At 46.0% G+C, this 22,718-nt stretch overlaps 1 protein-coding gene across 2 annotated transcripts in view; it reads right to left on the reverse strand.

Moving 5' to 3' along the window:
• Window positions 1–22,718, reverse strand: part of col22a1 (collagen, type XXII, alpha 1) — a 481,125-nt gene that overhangs the window by 51,609 nt on the left and 406,798 nt on the right. For both annotated transcript variants that reach the window (XM_072468265.1, XM_072468266.1), the window contains 6 exons: window positions 19,474–19,518; window positions 15,069–15,113; window positions 13,679–13,726; window positions 7,749–7,862; window positions 5,500–5,553; window positions 849–902 (listed from right to left, as the gene is read on the reverse strand). In XM_072468265.1, the coding sequence (XP_072324366.1) occupies window positions 849–902; window positions 5,500–5,553; window positions 7,749–7,862; window positions 13,679–13,726; window positions 15,069–15,113; window positions 19,474–19,518 (360 nt within the window). The remainder of the gene's footprint in view (window positions 1–848; window positions 903–5,499; window positions 5,554–7,748; window positions 7,863–13,678; window positions 13,727–15,068; window positions 15,114–19,473; window positions 19,519–22,718) is intronic.

Here is a 22,718-nt window from a genome sequence, read left to right on the forward strand (position 1 = left end):
TTTATTGAATTCACCATCTGCTGTGGTGGGATTCAAACTTAAGTCCCCAGATCTTGCCCTTTGTTTCTGGATTACCAGTCCAGTGACAATACCACTGTGCCGTCGCCTCCCTGCCACAGTTGATGATGTGTTCACCCATTGAACCATACTCCATATTAAAACTGAACCAAGCAAGCTTCAGCAGGAATTGAAAGAATCCCTGGAGTAGCTACTTCAATCGTTTTGTAGTCATCGAAAAGCTACTGATCAGCATAAAACAAGAGAACTGGATTTTAGGATGATAAACAGGATAAGATGTGAACACATTACACCATGCAAAACTAAATGATAAGTGTAGCTGTTGTAGTTTCCGGATGTTGACATTGCCACTTGAAAAAACTATTTTATACCCAGATCTGACCGCCAACCTCCAACATAACTTTCAAAAAGAAGCATACATCTACTTGCCCTTTGAATCCACTTCCCAAGATTTGCTTCCTTCCTCTTCCGAAAGAATCTCTGAAACCACAATCCTATGCATCACCTGGGCCAGTGAGTCTATCATATCCGATAGTGTCCAACAAAATAGAGACAGGGCAACCATGTTGAAGATTCAAAGATAAAACTATCACAGAATTGGTCAGGCACAGAAGGAGGACATTCGGCTCATTGTGTCTTCACTGTGTCTGCATAGTCAAGAAATGATAACCACTAATTCCGCTTAAGGTGGATCTTAGCTCCGGAAGGAAGGAGGTTAGGTTATGTTTGGTATAATGTTTTGGTCAGTTTATATTTGATATAATGTTTGGATAAAGGTGGAAAAACAAATTGATTTCTTGCTACTAAAGGAACTTCACAAGACAAGTTACCTGTTCACCCTTTCCACCAGATGAACCAGGCAAACCCCGATCTCCTTTGCTGCCCTAATACATGGGAAAGAAGAGCAGAATGTTAGACACTGGCTGGAATGCAGTAACATTTCTGTGTTAAGCAGCCAATAAAAGATCAAGACTACTGTTGTTAGTTTAGAATTTGTCCCTATTATTCTGGCAGGCACCAATGACTGTTGTGATTCAGGGAAGAGCGGGGTGGGGGGCACAAATGATACCTGCTGTGGCTAGGATCACTAGCGACCACAGGAAGTGCTCCTTTGTGGGGGATATGCAAGTGTTGTAAAGTCTTAACAGCCAGCAGAACCTGCTCAATGGCCAGTGAAAATTCAACTGTTAAAAGTAATGAAGTGAAAACACTTTCCAGGGAGGAATGGTGAAGGAAAGTTTACGTGCTCTACTCGGAGTAGAGAGAAATACGAAACACAAACTGAGGTTTCCAAGGTAATGAGGGGACTTGATAGTAAGGAGGGAGAAAGAGAGGAGGAACAGCAAGGGAGGGGGGTAAAATTATTGTTGTTATTAGTCTGTCATTCTAATTCTTCAAGTAGCGATATTGAAATTATTTGGCATATTAAAAGAATATATCATGGAAGTATTTAAATTATTTAATTGTTTTGGTTCGAGATTACAAAATTCTAATTTATATCAGTTCTTTTTTAATTCATTTTTTACAGAATGTGGGCTTCCCTGCCTAGGCCAGCATTTGTTACCCACCCCTAACTATCCTTGAGAAGGTGGCGGTGAGCTGCTTTCTTGAACCGCTGCAGTCCATGTCGTGCAGGTACACCCTCCTCTGTGCTGTTAGGGATTTGGATTTGGATTTAGATTTATTGGCATGTGTACTGAGGTACAGTGAAAAGTATTGTTCTGCATACAGTCCAGATACACCATTCCATACATGAAAAACATAGGGCAAATGCAAAATGCACAATGTAAATATATAGACATAGACATCGGGTGAAGCATATGGAATATTGTGCTACAACTCGAGAGAAGATGCCTAGAGAGATGAGTTCAGTCCATAGGAGGGTCATTCAGGTAACAGCGGGGAAGAAGCTCTTTTGGTATCTGTTACTGCATGTTCTCAGACTTTTGTATCTTCTGCCCGATGGAAGAGGTTGGAAGACAGAATAACCTTGGTGGGAGGGTTGTTTCATTAGGAGTACAGGTCCACAGGTCCACAGGTCATTGAAAGGGGCAACACAGGTGGAGAAGGTAGTCAAGAAGGCATACGGCATGCTGGCCTTCATTGGCCGGGGCATTGAGTATAAGAATTGGCAAGTCATGTTGCAGCTGTATAGAACCTTAGTTAGGCCACACTTGGAGTATAGTGTTCAATTCTGGTCGCCACACTACCAGAAGGATGTGGAGGCTTTAGAGAGGGTGCAGAAGAGATTTACCAGAATGTTGCCTGGTATGGAGGGCATAAGCTATGAGGAGCGGTTGAATAAACTCGGTTTGTTCTCACTGGAACGAAGGAGGTTGAGGGGCGACCTGATAGAGGTATACAAAATTATGAGGGGCATAGACAGAGTGGATAGTCAGAGGCTTTTCCCCAGGGTAGAGGGGTCAATTACTAGGGGGCATAGGTTTAAGGTGAGAGAGGCAAGGTTTAGAGTAGATGTACGAGGCAAGTTTTTTACGCAGAGGGTAGTGGGTACCTGGAACTCGCTACCGGAGGAGGTAGTGGAAGCAGGGACGATAGGGACATTTAAAGGGCTTCTTGACAAATATATGAATAGGATGGGAATAGAAGGATACGGACCCAGGAAGGGTAGAAGATTGTAGTTTAGTCGGGCAGTATGGTCGGCACGGGCTTGGAGGGCCGAAGGGCCTGTTCCTGTGCTGTACATTTCTTTGTTCTTTGTTGTTTTGTTTATGCTGCCCATTCCCGAGGCAGCGGGAGATATGGATAGAGTCAATGGACGGGAGGCAGTTTTGTGTGATGGACTGGGCGGTGTTCACAACTCTCTGTAGTTTCTTACGGTCTTGGGCCGAGCAATTGCCATACCAAGCTGTTTTGCAACCAGATAGGATGCTTTCTATGGCGTATCTGGAAAAATTGGTAAGAGTCAATATGGACATGCCGAATCTCCTTAGTTTCCTGAGGAAGTATAGGCGCTGTTGTGTTTTCTTGGCCATAACGTCGATATGGGTGGACCAAGACAGATTATTGATGATGTTTACACTGAGGAATTTGAAGTTGTCAACCATCTCCACCTCAGCACCATAGATGCAGGCAGGGGTGTATAGGACACTTCGCTTCGTGAAGTTGATGACCTGCTCCTTAGTTTTGCTGACATTGGGGGAGTTCCAGGATTTTGACTCAATGACAGTGAAGGATCGGTGATACATCTTTACGTCAGGATGGTAAATGACTTGGAGGGGAACTTCCAGTTGGTGGCGTTTTCAGGTATCTGCTGCTCTTGTCATTCTAGATGGTAGTGGTCATGGTTTGGAAAGGTGCTGGCTAAGGGGTACCTTTCTGTAGTTTCTGCAGTGCATCTTATAGGTGGTACACACTGCTGCTACTGTGCGCCGGTGATGGAGGGAGTGAACGTTTGTGGAAGGGGTGCCAATCAAGAGGGCTGCTTTGTCTTGGATGGTGTCAAGCTTCTTGAGTGTTGTTGGAGCTGCACTCATCCAAGCAAGTGGGGAATATCCCATCACATTTCTTGTAGGTGGTGGACAGCCTTTGCGAAGTCAGGAGGCAAGTTACTCGTTGCAGGATTCCTAGCCTCTGACCTGCTCTTGTAGCCACGGTACTTGTTTGGCTAGTCCAGTTCAGTTTCTGGTCAATGATAACCCCCAGGATGTTGATAGTGGGTGATTCATTGATGATAATGCCATTTGGCAGCATGGTAGCACAGTGGTTAGCACTGTGGCTTCACATTCCTGACTGGGTCACTGTCTGTGCAGAGTCTGCACGTTCTCCCCGTGTCTGCGCGGATTTCTTCCGGGTGCTCCGGTTTCCTCCCACTAGTCCCAAAAGACGTGCTGTTAGGTAAATTGGACATTCTGAATTAACCCTATGTGTACCCGAACAGGCGCCGGAATGTGGTGACTAGGGGCTTTTCACAGTAACTTCATTGCAATGTAAGTCTACTTGTGACAATAAAGATTATTGTTGAATGTCAAGTAGTGATGGTTTGATTCTCTCTTATTGGAGATGGTAATTGCCTGGCACTTATATGGCATGAATGTAACTTGCCACTTGTCAGTCAAAGCCTGGATATTGTCTAGGTCTCGCTGCATTTGTACATGGACTGCTTCAGTGTCTGAGGAGTCACAAATGGTGCTGACCATTGTGCAATCATTCAGCAGACATCCCCACTGCAGCATGATGTTGGAAGGAAGATAATTGATGAAGCAGCTGAAGGTGGTTGGGCTTAGGGCACTACCCTGAGGAACTCCTACAGTGATGTCCCAGGACTGAGGTGACTGACCTCCAACTCCCACAACCATCTTCCTTTGTGCCAGGTATGACTCCAGCCATTGATTCATAGATGTTTACAGCATGGAAACAGGCCCTTTGGCCCAGCTTGTCCATGCTGCCTAGTTTTTATCACTAGCTAGTCCCACTTGCCCGCATTTGGCCCATATCCCTCTATATCCACCCGACCCATGTAATTAACTTTTTTAAAGGGCAAAATTGTACCCGCCTCTCCCACTGCCTCTGGCAGCTCATTTCAGATGCTTACCACCCTCTATGTGAAGAAATTTCCCCTCTCGTCTCTTTTGTATCTCTCCCCTCTCACCTTAAACCTATGCTCTCTAGTTCTAGACTCCTCTACATTTGGGAAAAGATGTTGACTATCTACCTCATCTGTGCCCCTCATTATTATATAAACCAGTGGAGTGTTTTTCCCCTGATTCCCATTGACTTCAATTTTGCTCGGGCTCCTTGATGCTGTACTCAATCAAATGCTGCTCGGATGTCAAGGGCAGTCAGTCTCACCTTACCTCTTGAGTTCAGCTCTTTTTCCCATGTTTGAACTAAGGCTGTAATGAGGTCAGGTTATGCTGGCAAAACCCAAACGGAATATAGTTATGAGTTACCACTTAAAAGTTAATGTTCAAAACGTACAAGCCTCTGAACCTCTTTCTGAGACCTATTGAACAGAACGTACATCACCTTACAACAAGAAAAATGCTCATTGTGAACAGCCCTGACTTTTCTGGATTAAGTTTAGGCCTAGTGCAGTAATGCACAGGATGAGGGAGGGATGTTTCTGTTTCTTCCATTTCCTTTCGTCCCAGAATCGAGGGACCAGAGGGCAGAGCATCGAATTGAAAATGATGTAAACCAGGAAGGAATGTGCTCAATCTTCTCACTGAAGCAAATAGCTTATTTTGTGCTTCCAAGTCATCTGGATGCTGCCTGCAGCCACCTCAGGGGCCATGACAGCGCATGGGTTTATGCTAGAAGCCTTACTGGACCATGCAGGTTCTGGGATAACAGATGTAGTTCTCGTCGTGGGCAAGGAGGGGGAAAAACATATTGATATCTAATTGTTTTTGCCAAGATTGTCATTGCAAGAGTCTCCTATTCTCAAGGAGGGAAGGACAATATTTTCAGGATCTTTGATTCAGGGAAGTACATCGTGAAATTTGTGTGTTTTCTTACCACTGTTCCTGCTGGCCCTTGTGGTCCTGGAGGCCCTGATGGTCCTTGCTCACCCTAATGTAAAAGAAAAGTTAAGTATGTCCATACAACGTTTGTGCATATAACACATCCCAATTTACTTTAAAATGAGAGAACAGGATGATATACCCGTTAACAGCTGAATAGCAAAATGTGTAGACAAATACGCTTTCTGAGGTAAGTAAATTCCCACATATTCTACGTTTTAAAAACTAACTTACTGGCTGACTTCCATCTACTTAGTCATGTCCCTCAGTAAATATCTTATCAAGAAATGCAACTTGTTGTTTCTTGAATTTGTTTGTGTGATCTTTATCCATTCCGCAAGTTCATGGAGCAAAAATATTTTACCTGCTCTCCTGTCGTTCCCAAAGTTGCGATTAACAATCTGTCAATCTCAAAACCAATTAATTCCCCCCCTATTTCTCCTCTTTTCCAAAGAAACCATGGGCGAAATTCTCCTACCCGCCCCGCCACATTTCTGCTCCGACCGGCCGGCGGGAGTCTCCGTTACACCGGCCGGTCAATGGGGTTTCCCATTGTGGGGCAGCCCCACGCCGTCGGGAAACCCCCGGGCGCCGGCAAAACGGAGACTCCCGCCGGCGGAGAATGACGCCCCATGTCTATCTTCCACAAACTTCCCTCATAACATAAAATCACAGTGCTAGAATTTCTTGGTTTTGCATTGCCAAGACTTAGTGGCCAACACCGGGGCGTGATTTAATGTGCAAAAAGCAGAGTCCCATTTCGGCGCTTTTAGCGGGGTGTTTCTCGGCACCTGCAGAGCCGTCGAGGCAGCACCACGAATTTCCTGCATTGACGAGCTCAGAGCGTCAGTGCAGGATGATGACTTGTGGATCGGGGCGCCATTTTAAAATGCCGCCCTTACCCTTCGACACTCCCTCTGCTCCCTCACCATAGCCTCTGCCCCCCCTCCCCCCCCCCCCCCACATCACCTCACATGCCCAACTTACCTCTTGGGTGTCCTCGAGTCTCTCCCCTACCTCACCCCATCTCTCAAGGGTAGGGTGCCCCCGGTTCCAACTCCTGCATGGGCAACTTGACACCCAGGCACATGGTAGGCTGCCTGGGTGGCAGTGCCAAGGTGTCAGCGGGAGTGCCAGGGTACTACCTCGCCCACAGCCTAACCACCTAGAGCCTCCAATGATCTTGGAACCGCACCCCCCCCCCCCCCCCCCTCCCCGTGTTGTCATTATGATTGGTCTACATTTGTGGGCAACAGTACTAAACGGTGCTCTGGTGAGGTCTCCCAGGCAAGGCCATTAGTTCCCGGGCCCACGGCGCAGACATACTTAAATGAGCCTAATGGCTCACTTAAATATCTTAATCTGGACCTCGCCCAGCTTGTCAAATTATGTTGGGCTTTGTGTAAGTGCAACACAGCTCGTCCCTTTCCCACTTTCCACTTCTCCACCCTGTAACAAGCTTTGTGACATGATTATACAAACTCTCTTGAAAGCCACAATTGAATCTGCCTCCACAACGCTGTCAGTGCATTCCAGATTCTAACCACACACTGTGCAGAAAAGATTTTCCTCAAATTGCCTTTGGTTCTTTTGCCATTCACATTACACCAATTGTCTCTGACCCTTTTGCCATTGGGAACAGTTTCTCTCCATCTAATCAGTCTTGACCAATCATGAAAGTGCACATGTCAATCAAATCTTCTCTAAACCTTCTCTTCTCTAATCTCTAATAATTGCCCTTGCTTCTCCAATCTTTTTTAAAAATTCATTCATGGGATGTGGGTGTCGCTGGCTGGGCCAGCATATTTTGCTCTTCGCTAATTGCCCTTGAGGGAGCAGTTAAGTGTCAAACACATTGTTGTGGGTCTGGAGTCACATGTATGCCAGACCAGATAAGGATGGCAGTTTTCCTTCCCTCAAGGACATTAGTGAACCTGATGGGTGTTTACGACAACCAACAATGGCTTCATTGTCATCATTAGACTTTTAATTCCAGATTTAAAAAAATAAATTCACATTTCACCATCTGCAGTGGCGGGATTCGAACCCCTGATCCCAAGAGCATTACTGGGACCACTGGTTTACTAGTCCAGTGACAAAACCACTATGCCACCGCCTCCGCTTATCATAGTGTACAATCAGCGTATGGACTTCCACATGGATGAATAAGAACTAAAACAGGTTTATTCTGGGAAGGCTTATAAGTCAGGACTCTTGTTTTTGAAGCCCTTGGTGCTCACATACCATTAGGCCATCTTTTCCATCTTTCCCAACGGGGCCTGCATGACCTTTGCTTCCTCTCAAACCTGGTAGACCTTGGAGTCCAGGTGGACCGGCTGGGCAGCTGGTGCACAAATCCTGAGGGAGCCAAACAAAAGTGATGTTAGAAAGAATCCATTGTCATTCTATTGATCAGAAGGATTGCCAATTTGCATGGCCCAGTTCAACAGTAGCTCCCAATCAGCTGAGATTTGATTCCACTGGTAAAATGACAGTCATTCCAGATTCATTTTGTGGTGAACAATTTTGAATCTCTTTTGGTGCTCCAGCCTATATTTTCCACTGCTCCTTGGAAGGAACAAAAACAACAAATGATGCTGATGTAAGCCCAATGGAGTTCACCAGTCCAAAAGAAGTGTTGCACTCGGCTGCATTGTGAGGTAAACAAATGACCATGAAAAGGATGGAATAATGATTCACCATCAACCTGCCTAACAAAATAGGATAATCAAAGATAGTAGGCCAGATGTAGGTCTTTTAGCAGAGATATTTTAAAAATAAACTTGTTTGGGTCTACATTTTTAAAAATCCCTACCTCCTTTGTGAGTATGAAGCATCACAATGTACCATAAAATAAGTGACGGTGATCTAAATAGCTTACAAACAGGATGGATAATACAGACATATGTGCTTCCTGTGATAAAGCTAAGAATTTTTATGGATGGAAGCTGTATACTTGGGAGCCGAGCTATGTGATCTCCGTTGCTTGAAAAATGTGGATTTTTCCGGATGCGGACCCTGGCTTGAACCAACATTGACAGACCTGTCGAGGGTCAGTGGTGTCTCTATTAGCAACTTGCACTGCGTCGCCCGGTCCCAAAGCCCACAAATGAAGAGGTTCCGCAGGGATTCAGCCAGGGGAGCTCCCAACTCGCAGGGGGCAGTGAGTCCCTGTAAGCATAAGTTTTCTCTGACAGATTCTGCCAATGTTTGCGAAGCGGAATGGGAGCGGTACCGTCGGACCATAGTCCGGGGGCTCTGGATTCAGGTGATGGCCCACCAGGTCGATCAACGTGGCGAATGGCAGTCCATCCGGCCTGCCCGGGCAAGCCAAGTTCCTTATCAGTACATAAGTTGGTGTGCCAATGGCGATCAGTAAGGTGACAGTCTGTCACTCGTCATTGGTGATAGCATTAGTGCGAAAAAAATGTTCAAGTCTTTCGACGTACTGGACCCAATAATCTGAATCGGCGTCAAAAAGCTTGAGTTTTCCTCAGAGTGCCATCGCTCCAGCTGTGGTGAAGGCCTCTCCAGGCATAACGGAGGCTGGCTAGTGGCGGAAAGTGTGGCTGTGGCAGTTCTACTTTATCCTCATCGCCAGTGTTGCAGACAGAGGCAAGGACTCCACAAGAGGCCAGGCTGACAGGATACAACTGTCTATTCTCACACTAGATACAACAATCACTCCTTTCCATTCCCCGCAGGGTAACCTTCCTGTATATATCCTGTGGGGAGTTCCTTCAAATTGGGAGTAAGCTCAGCACTCTAGTCACCTGGGTAGCTCATACTCTGAAGTGTAGGAGAGAAATTGAATGCAGTTCAAGTTCTGTCCCTGCAGGAAGTCATAAAACCCCCACATTTCTGGTATGCTATTTGAGACAAATCGGCCAGACAGAAAACGTGATCCCTTTAAGATGTATCGCAGTATGAAAGAGACTGCATAGTACCACAACTGGGCAACACAGAACAGTTAAATTAGAGGAAACATAAGGCAGCATGGTGGCACCGTGGTTAGCATTGCTGCCTCACGGCACCGCGGTCCCAGGTTCGATCCCGGCACATTCTCCCCGTGTTTGCGTGGGTTTCGCCCCCACAACCCAAAGATGTGCAGGGTAGGTCAATTGGCCACGCTAAATTGCCCCTTAATTGGAAAACATGTACTGGGTACTCTAAAATAAAACAAAAAATTTTAATTAGAGGGAACGTAGCTTGCCACTCAGCAGCCCAAGGCTGACAGACGTTCACATGTTGCTGTATGTGGGCAGACAGCTTCATTATCTGAGGCATTATAATCAATGAGCATTTCTGACCTTATAATGGAAGGTTGGTCATTGATGAAGCAGTTGAACATGGTTGGGTCTAGTACACTACCTTGAGGATGTGCTGGCCTGAAATGATTGATCTTTGAAAGCAACTGTCGTCTTCCTTTTGTTAGGTATATGTTAGGTATGCCTCCTTTTTTGCACATTTATGCCAAATGTCAACTGTTGTCCTGATATCAGCCCCGTAGTCATTCTTACCAAACCTCGAAATTCAGCTCTTTTGTCCATGTTTAAACTAAAGGTTTAATGAGGTCCGGAACAAAGTGGCCCTGGCGGAACCCAAACTGACGATCAGTGAGTAGATTATTGCCAAGTAAATACTGCTTGATCGCACTGTTGGCATCACCTTACGCCACCTCATGGATGATTGAGAGTGTACTGATAGGATGGTTATTGGCCAAATTGGATTGTCCTGCTTTTTGTGGACAAATTGTGGGTAATTTTACACTTTGTTGGTTGGAGGCCAGTGTTGTGGTTGCACGAGAACAACTTGGCTGAAGGTTCAACTAATTTTGGGGTTTTCAACACTACAGCCAAAATGTTGCCAGGGTCCAAAGACTTTTGGTTAGTGGTTTTCAAAGACCCAATGTCTGCAGTCACTTCTTGATATCATGTGGAGTGAACCAAATTGGCAAAAAACTGACATCTGTGCTGGTGGGGACTTCAGAAGGTGGCTGACGTGTATCGAAAACTTTAGCCTTGTTATAGGTGAAGAATATATATGGAGAATATGCTTGCTCTTTCAGTAAAGGGGACAAACTAAAACCATTGTCTCTCTCTCTCTCTACTATGTGGTGAGAATTTGGATCAAGAACAACGTACACGCATATTTTAATTTTTATAGTGACTTTTATCACCTTGAGAGGGCCCAAAACAATTTACAGCCAATGAAGGGAAATTAAATTAAACAATCCTGACAACTGGCTGTGTGCAAGTTGTCAATTACAGCCTAGTAAAACCAATTTTACATTGATGTGAATGAAAGCCTTGCAGATCAAAGATCTGATGGAGTTTAAGATGTGGTTTTCGCTTTCTGGGAATTTACAACTGCTGTTTTCTCTGCCTGAGCAAGTGTAGGGCACAGTGTTGGGCACAGCAATAATATTTTCACTGTCTGTCTGGCCTGCTCTTCAGATTCCAGGCAGATGTCTCTATATTGGAGGATTCTTTGCAATGGCCGAGGGGGGTGGGGGGTCTTTGGTGTGGGGCTCTTTTATGGAGGTCTCTGGTGTGGGTCTCTGTAATGGGAGTCTCTTGTGGGGGGTCTTGTGGGGGATTCTCGTATGGGAGAGTCTCTGGTGGGGGAGGTTTGGGTCACCCTCATACTGTGGAGGGGTCACATAAACCACCGTTGGAGGAGGCGTTGGAGGAGGCGTAATAGCGTTGTGGGAGGGATGAGGGCCAGCCGCCAGACCTCACTATTGGGCCGCCAGCTCATAATGGCGGGCCGATATGGAGGGAATCCTTCGTAATCCCTGCCAAACATAAATTTAAATGGCAAGTGATAGTGAATCGTCTCTGGATTTTCGCTCCCAGTGCGAGCGCAATTCAGAGGCGATTCTTCTCCGTCGGGAGAACACTCTTAAGCTGGGAATCCAGCCTGTTATCTGACCTGCTGAATATTTTCTGGAGTTTCTGATTTTATTTTTGATATATTATCACTGAAGCAATATAAAGAAATTAGGCATCAAATTTAAAGTGTCAGAAATGTTAATGTCATCAGATTTTAGTGATGCTGTTCGATAGAAATTTTGACAGAACATTGCAAAACTTCCCTTCACCGTCTTTAAATAATATGTTTTTTTACATTCATATAAAAGGATTGTTAAAGTCTTGGTTGACAATCTCATTTAAAAGGTGGCACCTCTGACAGTGCAGTTCTCCCTCAGTATTACACTGACACATCATTATGACTCATTATGGATTTTTGGCTGAGAGTCCAGACATCTATTAGTCTGTTTAAACAGCTGCACCTCAGGGAAAACACTACTTGATTGACAGCTTTTACTCTCTGATCTATTTGCCAATTTCACATTGTGTATTTTACAGGATAAAGAGGTCTCAAGCACTCGTGGTTTCTGCTATTCATTGGGTAAATTGCAAAAGATAATGACATGCTTATCCCTGATATGGGGTTTGACAGGCTAGTAGTGCAAGATGCATGCATGACTCACACCAGCCTGCACCCTTAACCTGCACGTTTGAAAATTGGGGACATCGGGAATGTTGTCAGGAATCCTGTCATGGCTCCATTTTTACACTTCCAAAAGAGTATCCCCGGCTCCATAGCCCAATGTCCAAAATATACAATAAAACTGTCAGTAAATGTCACCTTAACTTATCCTTATTAACTGTACTGAAAATTCAATGAACTTTTACTGTTCATATTACTTCTATGTTTTATAGTTTTGGCAGTACGCAGACCTTATGGGGCCCTGAGAGCATTTCATCAGGAATACATGTCAACAAATTTCTTACATTTTTAAGCTGAATCAGTTTTATTTCGATTTCCAGTAGACAAAGACAAGGGCCAGAATTCTCCGGCTGTTCGGTGGCAACGGGATTCTCTGGTCACACCGGCTGCAGGTTTCCTGGCGACATGGGTTGGATTCAATGGAAATTCCCATTGACAGCGGTGGGAAATTCTACAGGGCAGAAGGAGGCCATTCAGCCCATCGAGTCTGCGCCAACCCTCTGAAAGAGCACCGTATCTAGACCCACTCCCCTGCCCTATCCCTGTACCTCCAGAACCCCACCTAACCTGCACACCTTTGAACACTAAGGGACAATTTAGCATGGCCAATCCACCTAGTCTGCACATGTTTTGGACTGTGGGAAGAAACCGGAGGAAACCTCAGACACAGGGAGAATGTGTAATCTCCACAGTTACCCAAGGCTGGAATTGAACCTGGTTCCCTTGCGCTGTGAGGCAGCAATGCTAACCACTGTACCACCGTGTCACCCCCAAAAACGTGGCTGGGTGGCCAGAGAGTCCCGCCCAAGAGTTTAATTCAATATCCCACATGTAGCTTCACATCCCCCCTTAATTGGAACAGTACCCAAAACCCTCACTGTTTTCCTTGAAATGCAATTGATTAACCTGCATTTCAACTCACGATCTCTTGGTGTGAAAATTAGATTACCAACACTTCAACTGTCGTTAGATTATTCACCGTAATAACACAAACAATCATCTTTCAACAATACTTGTAACTGTTAATTGGCTAACAGAATGCGTGATGTCATACAGAATGCTTGATTAGTCAATTAAAGAGTCATTGACATTCCATATTACCTTATGATTAATAAGATCAGGAGGTAATCTTACAGGATCTATCTTAGGGTAATATTCAATCAACCATTGTGACATCATTACAAAACAGTTCAATAACTGAGAACAATAGTAATAAGTGCTATACTAGGAATAGGAATAGCTGCAAGAAAGAGGAAATGAACAAGATGCGTCAGCATATTTTTCATTCCCGATACTGAAAAACAAAAGCACAGGAGAGAATTTGCAGGGTCTTTTTTTCTTCGGATTGCAGAGAAAGCAAGAACTTTACCAAATTCTGGTGTATATTTTGTCCCCTCATTAAACATCATGACCTTTTTTTTATAATGAGGTGCTGACCTATAAATGCATTAGCAAATTATAGGTTCTCGGTCAGCGCTAAGGATGACAATAAATTGTCCATGGTAAGGCATGGTGTGGTCACAATGATTGTTTTACCGAGCATTGGTTCAACTATCTCAGTTCTGAGTACTGCCTGCTGCTTTAAATTGCCATATGATTTCACACACCCCCAACCCCACCCACAAGCCAATTGTATATGAGACCATCATACCACTCACCTGAACCATGTATTCTATCTGTCCCCTTGAAATAAGAGGTAATGATGCCTGTAGATCAGAAAATACTATGATATCAGTGTAACATAACTATGCTGATGCTGTATTTGTTTGTAACCAATTAATCAATTCTACATGCAATGTTAGCTGCGCTTCTTTATCTCTGATTCTTTTCTGAAATAAATGTATTCACGAATTGAATATGGTAAAGTTAGCATCTTTGGTTGGAGATGAGATGCTCATGATAAAATTGCAAAAAGTGGGGAAGGGCGAAAGAAGGGAATATGAAGATCAGCCTTGATCTAATAATAATAATAATAATCACTTATTGTCACAAGTAGGCTTCAATGAAGTTACTGTGAAAAGCCCCTAATCGCCACATTCCGGCACCTGATCAGGGAGGCTGATACTGGAATTGAACCCGCACAGCTGGTATTGTTCTGCTTTGCAAGCCAGCTATTTAGCCCACTGTGCTAAACCAGCCCCTGATCTGATCCAGTGGCAGACCTGGCTCGAAGGGCTGAATTGCCCACTTCTGCTCCTAATTCCTATAAAGAGACACACCCATAGTCAGCGATTTAGCATGAGGGAGAAGGCGGCTGAAGGTCCAATCCCCAATGCCCATGAGCTCCTAATCTTTATGATAATGTACTGAAACACAGAGGCTCTCCAATCTCTGCAGCTACACGTACGTGGAAATACAACCAGCACATTGAGATATTTCAGGTGCTCAGCAGCATAGAGATTTGGGTAGAGCCGGAATTTCTGAGGATTGTCTGTCTTGCATTGGTTAGCTTGCCTCCCAGTCTGAATGGCATCGGACACAATCCTGTAGGGAGATCTTGGGTGAAAATGGCAGCAAAAAAAACAAGCCATCTTATAATGTCAACATTTAGATGCACTTCAAATTGCATCATCAGTATATCTTCAATATAGCCATGTAAAATTGGTAAAACTTGCACACATTTCTCTTTGATGAAATTATGAAGCTAAGTCACCCTTGGTTCCTCATCTGACCCTTCCGAGGGACAGTACAGAGCATCACTGGGAGAAACCTTGGATCAGATTACACACAAGTGCTTTCTCTGATATGCTCAGGGTTCACATATGGTCAGAGTTCTGGGAGGCCCTTATGGAGCTGGGAAGAACAAAGAGAGAAACCGAGGAGCTATAAAGGTATAAGGGAGACAAATGCGAGAAAGAGAATGTGATACTGGGTACTAGAAAGAGTAAAAGCTGAAGAGAAATAATAGATTCAATGAAGAATAATCAGCCATCATTGAGGAAAATTAAGATAACTGCGACTAGATAAAAGGTAAGAGCGAGCGAAAGAGCAAAATGAAACTGTTTCTATGGAAAGGTAGTAATGGCGTATTTATGAAAGTTAACATACAGGTTCTCCTGGAGGTCCTGGATCGCCTCGAGGGCCTGGTAAACCCTGAAAAACAAATCAGAAAACATCTCACAAAAATCAACCACTTCAGTAGCTAAGAATAGTTTGATACAGCAATTCCAAATTGTTGCAGCCCAGAGAATGATCCAAAAGTGGAACTACATTATGAATGGTTCACATGTGGGAATGTCGGTGGTGCGGTGATGAGGCAGTTACCCCCAACATCGTCCGAGCTATATATTACTCACATTATGCTGGGATTGTGAGAAATAGTTCCCTCTGGCAAAATCCTGAAGGGCCAATTAAGCGGCTGCAATGCTGAACATTAGATTTCACTTCAAACAGTTTAACCATACTTTAAAATTCCATGTCAACTTAAGGGATGACCAACTAGAATCTTCTTTCCTCAAGGATATTATTCTTGAAGACAGCTCCTTCGGCAAAGAAAACCTCTGGTACTTGCAATTGGTTCGTTTCTTTTCATTTATTGTTCCAGACTGTGAATTGCAATATGGGGCCCGGATTTTCCGGCCTCCCTGTGGTGGGTTTTCTGGTGGCTTGCCATTGGCTGCTGGTGGGATCTTTGCCATTTGTGTTGCTTCCCGTCTGCACCACCGGGGACACCCGTGCAGGGTCGCCTTCGCCGTGAGCAGAAGATACCAGGCGCAGCATACACGTCTGCGCCTGATACATGGGCAGTGTGTACGAGGCCTTCATCCTGGCATAATCGATGATCCCCGGCCTCTTCGAGGCACACCCCTGGCTGGGGGTTGGCTTCTGGGTGACAGGGGTTGTCCGCTGTGGATGTGGCGGATGACGCCTATCCGAAGGCCACAGACTGACGTGAAGACCCGCTACAACGACATCATGCAGCGACCAAAGGTGTGATCGAGCGATGCTTTGGCATGCTGAAGATGTGGTTCAGGTGCCTGGACCCTCCAGTATGACGCTGAGAAGATCGCCCGCATTGTGGTGGCCTGCTGCTTCCTCCACAACATCACGCAGCAGAAGTGCAACGTGTTGGAGGAGAAGGATGAACGCCAAGTCTCGTCTGATGAGGAGGATGTGGGCGAGAGAGAGCACGGGAAGAACATTGGGCCCAGGCATGCACGGGAGGCCGCACAATGTGTGTGCCAGAGCCAACGCGCATGGGACGCACCTCCAGGTTCCCCGACTAGGGGGGCACTGGCCAGGGAATGGACACCGCATCACACCTCCTCTCACCCCCCTCCCTCCTCACCCCCCACCTGCAACCCCCTCCGTGGCATACCTGCCGCACTACAGGGTGTGGGCCCTGGCAGTAACACTGGGTCTGGTTCATGAGGTGGAGGATATTAGTGACCCGCTCTGGGATGAGCTCTGCTGCTCCGCATCATATGACAAGGTCTGACTCCTGCCCTTGCAGTACTTTGCACCGCCCATCTGGGTGACCCCTTTTCAAGCTGGCCATTCCATCATGTGATCCCATCCAATCCCTGCGGGTGTGGAGGCAGGGTTGGTGGGACTGGTACATCAGGACTGGAGGCAGCCTTCTGTGATTCCCACCCTGTGTCCTGGGTCCACGTTGGCGGCCATCATCTGGGGCGACTGGGCCTGGTTGGGCCTGGCTGCTGCTCGGATGTCCCTGGTGGTATGGTGCCATCCTGTTCTTCCCGCTGCCCCTCAGATGCTCCAGGGACTACAGGGGCTAGTGGTGGGGATGGGAGGAGATCGAGGTGCTACAGACTTCTGGCACCTCCCCTGCGGAAGTCACCAGCACGGGCGCCATCATCTCCTCCTACTTCAGTGCCCGGATGGCCCCCGGCTACTGCATGGGACATGGGTGCAAGCCGAGTTAACTCCTGAGTTTCTCCTGCCACTTGGTGCTGCCAGTCCTGGAGGTCCAATGCCGTCTCGCCAGGGTCTGCATGCTCGTGGCCATGGAACACAGGGAGTGGACCACCTCCGTCTGGGATTATGCCACATCATGCTGCGACTGTGCCACCACCTTCTGGGTCTGTGCCGAATCAGCCAATGACTGCGCCTTCCCCCTCTGGGCCTATGCCACCTCCCTCTCTGTCTGTGCCATGTTGGCCAGTGCCTGGGCAATGCCGCCTATGCTCTCAGCCATGGGCCGCTGTGACTGGGCCTCAGGAGTACCGCTGCAATGTCCAGGTGGCTCTGGCACACGACTATCTGTGAGAGGACAGCCCTGACCTAGGCCTCGGCCACTGCCTTCACAAAATGCCCCAGGACATGGACATGTTGATCCATAGCCGATATCCTAGCCCCCAAGGCCTTCACCGCGAATACCATCTGTGCGTTGTTGGCCTGGGTGGCACACATAGTCGGCACCACCTCCTGTTCCTGCAAGTGGTTGGACTCTGCCTGCACCTACAGGTGCTGGATGATCGCCGATAACCCCTCATATAGTCCCTGACTCTGCGACTGCATCTCCACGATCGATGGGACCGTCCATTCCAGAAGCCCAAAACCCGAAGGTGAGGATGGTGTTGGGGGAAGGGTGTGGGCACACGCGGTACGGGGAACTGCAACACTGCAGGGTCTCGCATCCTCAACCGAGGCCGATCTCCACCCCGGCAACTGCCCTTTCCTTGGGCCCACTGACTACGTCCAGGGCCCGTTGCTCTGCCATGGGTCCAGCGACCACCTTCCAGTCTTCTCCCGCTCCCAGCTCATCTCGAAGGAGATGAGCGGCCATATCCTTGGAGCGCGGTGGAAAGGGCTGAGGGGGAAACAGAAAACAGTCTGACGCATGCAGCCTAGGAGGTGGGTAGCTTGTGGTTTCAGTGGCCAGGGCACCCGGCCATGGCGACCAGCATGGGTGCTGGCATGTGGTGTATGGTATGGGTTTGGCCACCTTCCTGGTGGTGGTGGGGCGGGGAAGGGTTACAGGTGTGTGGGATGGGGTTGGTGCCAGGGGCACATTGCTGCCTACTCACCCTGGCCATACTCTGGGGGTCGTGCAGTTCTTTTTACAGACTGCAGGCCAGGCCCGATGGCGTTACTGGTGGCGTTTATTACCTCTGCCACCAGGGCGGGGTACAGGGTGGCCCGCTTTTCCTCTGCAGCGTCCAGGGGGGGTCTCAAGCTTGGCATCCGTGAATCTGGGGCTGCTCTCTTTGCTGCCATCTTATTGGTTGGGATGGTGTGTGTGGGGAGTGAAGTGTGTATATGCGGCTTCGGGTTATCAGCCTCCTGAGTGTCAATCATGAATTTAGCGAATCCGGCACCATTTCTCATTGAAATCGATTGTGTTCCACGTGATGCCGGTGCTAGCCCCTTTACAGTCGCTGAATCGGTCCAGGTGCGACACCAACTTTGCTGTCTTGGAAGTGCACAAATCCTGCCCCAGCGACAACACTTAGTCTCAGGAACGGAGAATCCACCGACAAACTTTCAAGGCAGTTTCACCACAGAGAAATCAGGAGCAGGAGCTTTGAACTTATTCACCCAAATCCACCACCCTGCTTCATTCCCTCATTAGCCCATCAGTTATCTTCTGTTGTAATATTCTCAGTAGTTAGATCATTGGCAGAGCAAATGAATGCAAAGTTGAGGATGGAACTATAATGTCCCAAATATATTTGAATTGTTTTGAAGTAAAAAATGCTTTGCTACACATTGTGCTTCAAAAGTTTTGAGCATGTTTACTTTAACCATAACCGTTAACAGCTTTGTGAAGAGGGGAAAACAGATACAGCGGATTCCAGCAAACTTCAATGTGCAATTAAAAAAGCACTGATACATTCCTTATCCAGATTGGCTCACATTTGTTTTTCCCATTCCAGAAAAACGAGGTGCTTTTCGGGAAAAAAAGCTATTTAATTGTTAGGGACAACACTAAGTTAACTGGATTAACTGGATGGATTCCCTCCCATCTAGTTCCAACATATATAAGTAGTTCTGGATGTTCACATTAATATCCTACTAAGTTCAGGCTAATTGTCCATAGTGCAAAATGCACAATTTTGGCTTGGCTACCTGTTAATGATCTCTCCTGATTTTCATTTCCATTGACTTCAATGGATTGCCCCAAGTGATATTACGCATTTTACACTGTTGTCCTTAATTGCTCCCAGTGTAAATGGGAAACTTCTTTCTGTGAAATGCTTTTCCTTCCTTCCGCTCTTCCTTGAACCTTCCTGTGCTGGGCATGGCCCACTGGAAGGGAGGACGACAGGCGAATCCATTCTCAGATCTCGAGTAAGACCACTTCACAGTGTGGGAAAGCAGACCGTAATGATTCTTTCCCTTCTCCTGTGTTAGTCCATCCGGGGTGAAATCTAACTGTAATGTAGTTTGTAAAATTTGTTAGAATGTGTGACAGCTTAAGGTTATTCAGGTTACTCAATGTTATTTATGCTGAAGTGACAGAAGTTTTAAGGATTTCAGCAAGACTTACATCATTCCCAGGCTGGCCCGCGGTTCCAGGTGTGCCTCGTGGACCCTGGCAAGTAAAAGTAAAAGTTCAGTTTTGTACAAAAATAATCATCTAATTCGAACAATAACGATGACACAGTATTTCTGGATGAAATTAAATGCAACTTTAAACAACTTTCACATACAAGAGCAAAAAATAATGCTGTGTCGCCAAAATATTTTGCAAATATGTAGCGTTGGGCAGTTTCCCCTCCAAATTCCTCCCCATATAGGTATTATTTTGCACTGGGTGCTGCCACCCTTTGCTTCCTAGCTCAAGTGGTTATTCCTCAAGCATGACCGATGTCAGCCTTGTCAACAAAGCTTGATATCGCAGCCTTATCTTTTTTTCTTTATTCTTTCATGGGGCCTGGGCATTGCTAACAAGCTCAGCATTTGTTGCCTACTTGAACTGAGTGGCAGTTAGGAGTCAACCACATTGCTGTGGGTCTGGAGTCACATGTAGGCCAGACCAGGTAAGGACAGAAGATTTCCATCCCTGATGGACGTTAGTGAACCAGATGGGTTTTTACAACAATTGACAATGGTTCCATGGACATTTTATTTAAAATATTCAAATTTCAGCATCTGCTATGGATAGAGCATTACTCTGGTACTCCGGATTCCCCAGTCCAGTGACAATATCACTCCACCACTGCCTCCCTCAGAATCTCATCCCATGTTTATGCAATGCTCCCATGTCCCCCAAATTTTGTTTTCAGCAGAAATCAGTACACAGTACACAGGACTGGCACAGGAACTTTCCCATGGGTACAATAGCTCAGTTACACACTGCCTTTATCACAGACGGCTGATTGGCCATCAAGGCAGCGCTAAGTAATCAGATTGCTCAGTGTAGGAGGTAATATTCAGCACACAATTCCACTGTATACTCTTGTGCAGCAAAATCATGCACACATTGTAAAATCTGGAGAGATTTTAAGATGGTGGTGGTGTGATTTCACTTCACAAGTGAAGCATGACGTTGGAGCAAATCCAGGAAAATTAATGCTAAGAGATTCTGCAGTTTAAATTGCCTGTGGGCAGACCCATGGTGGTTCAGTTCACTTCTCACTGATTCTGATCATAGACTGAACCTCTGAGTAGGACAGCGGTGAGAAACGGGTGAGGTCCTTCTTTAAATATACAGATCAAGGTTCGAGGATTGCAACCAAGGCTTGGCGTCCATTCTAACCAAAGGACAATGAGTGGAAGTTGTTGTGACTTTATTGCCAATTTAATGGAAAGAGGAGTCAAGGGCAAAGAACAGGTCAAAATGTTCTTTTACCTTTTCTTTAAAAACTTTCAGGGCAAAACAGTTGGCTGAGAGGACAGTTTGCGCATACATTGGTTTTACTTCCTTGAGATTAGACAGCTGAGTGATTTAACTGAAGTTTAACTGAAGGAATCCAATAGTTTGGTACAGGGTAACTATTGATCCAGAACAGGGGACCGTAACCTTAAAATTAGGGCTGGGCCATTTAGTATGGAAATCATGTAACATCTTTTTGTGGGAATATTAATGGAACTTTGGAACTCACTCCCCCAGAAGATTTTCAAGCTGGGTCAGCGGAAACTTTCAAGACGGGGATCAATTTTTAGAGAGTAAATTTAACGGGTTGTATGGTGCAAATGGAGTTCAAATAATGATCAGCCTTAATCTAACTGAAGGAAGGAATAATCCTGAGGGGCTGATGGCCTACCCTTATTCCTATACCTACATCTATGTTCTTTGTGGAGGCAGGCAGTGTAGAAGTGTGTTTCTTTCAACTGGGGAACCAGTTTGCAGTATCTTTACAGCAAAGTGTTTTGCCTCCTGAAGAGAAACAGTGGGTGTCATCTACTGGCCGCGTCCTGCTGGAATCGGGGCGGCACACGACCGGTAGATCTGAGGAGAGGCCTCCCTCGGACATCCCGACGGCCATTACACCTCGCGAGGTCGAACTAGAACTCGTGAGATGTCGCAATCTGGGTCCTGCCCACAATGGGTGAGACTCGGCCTCGCATGGATAAGTGAGTTTAAGAACTTTTAAGTTTAAGTACTTTTGGATATTTTTGAGGGTAACCCTCGCATTAAGATGCTAAACTCGGGAAAGGCGAATTTCGATAATATTAGACAGGAATTGAAGTATCTGGATTGGGGGCAGCTGTTGGAGGGGAAATCAACATCAGACATGTGGGAGTCTTTCAGGCGACAGTTGATTCGGCCACAGGAAAATCATGTTCCTGAGAACGACGGTTAAATATGGGAAGTTTAGGGGACCTTGGATAACAAGGGATATTGTGAACCTCGTTAAAAAGAAAAAGAAAAAGTATGGCGTAGAAGGGTGGGGACAGTCGAAACCTTGAGGAGTATAAAGAAAGTAGGAAGGTACATAAGCAGGAAATTAGGAGGGGCGTGAAAAGTCCTTGGCAAGTACGATTAAGATGAATCCCAAGCCTTTTATTCATATGTAAAAAGCAAGAGGGTGGCCAGGGAAAGGATTGGACCACTTAAGGACAGTGGGGGAATCTATGTGTTGAGCCAGAGGAAATGGGCGAGGTATTAAATGAGTACTTTGCATCAGTGTTCACCAAAGTAAAGGACTTTGTGGAAGATGATTCTTGGGTAGGGTGTATACACAGTCTGGGGCATGTTGACATCAAAAAGGAGGAGTTTTTTGGGTGTTTTAGAAGACATTAAGGTAGATAGGCCACCTGGGCTGGATGGGATTTACCCCAAAATGCTGAGGGAAGCAAGGGCGGAAATTGCTGGGGCGTTAACTGACACCGGTAGTAGGTCAATTATTGGAGAGAATTCTCAGAGACAAAATTTATATCCATTTGGAAAAAAAAGATAGACAGCATGGTTTTGTGAAGGGGAGGTCGTGCCTCACAAACTTGATCGAGTTTTTGGGGAAGTGACAAAGATAATAGATGAAGGGAGGGTGGTGGATGTTGTTTACATGGACTTCATTAAAGCCTTTGACAAGGTGCCTCATGGCAGACTCGTATAAAAGGTGAAGGGATCAGAGGTGAGGTGGTAAGGTGGATACAGAACTGGCTTGGTCACAGAGGGAAAAGGAAGCATTGGAAGTGTGTTTTCATGAATGGAAGGTTATGACTAATGGTGTTCCACATGGATCTGTGCTGGATCTGTTGTTTGTAGTATACATAAACTAGAGTCAAAGTCAGACAGTATAAAGAGCGAGAAGGGAGCCGGGAGTTCACAGAGAGTGCAGCTGACTG

Source organism: Scyliorhinus torazame, chromosome 11, assembly GCF_047496885.1.
Source record: "Scyliorhinus torazame isolate Kashiwa2021f chromosome 11, sScyTor2.1, whole genome shotgun sequence".
Lineage (NCBI taxonomy): Eukaryota > Metazoa > Chordata > Chondrichthyes > Carcharhiniformes > Scyliorhinidae > Scyliorhinus > Scyliorhinus torazame.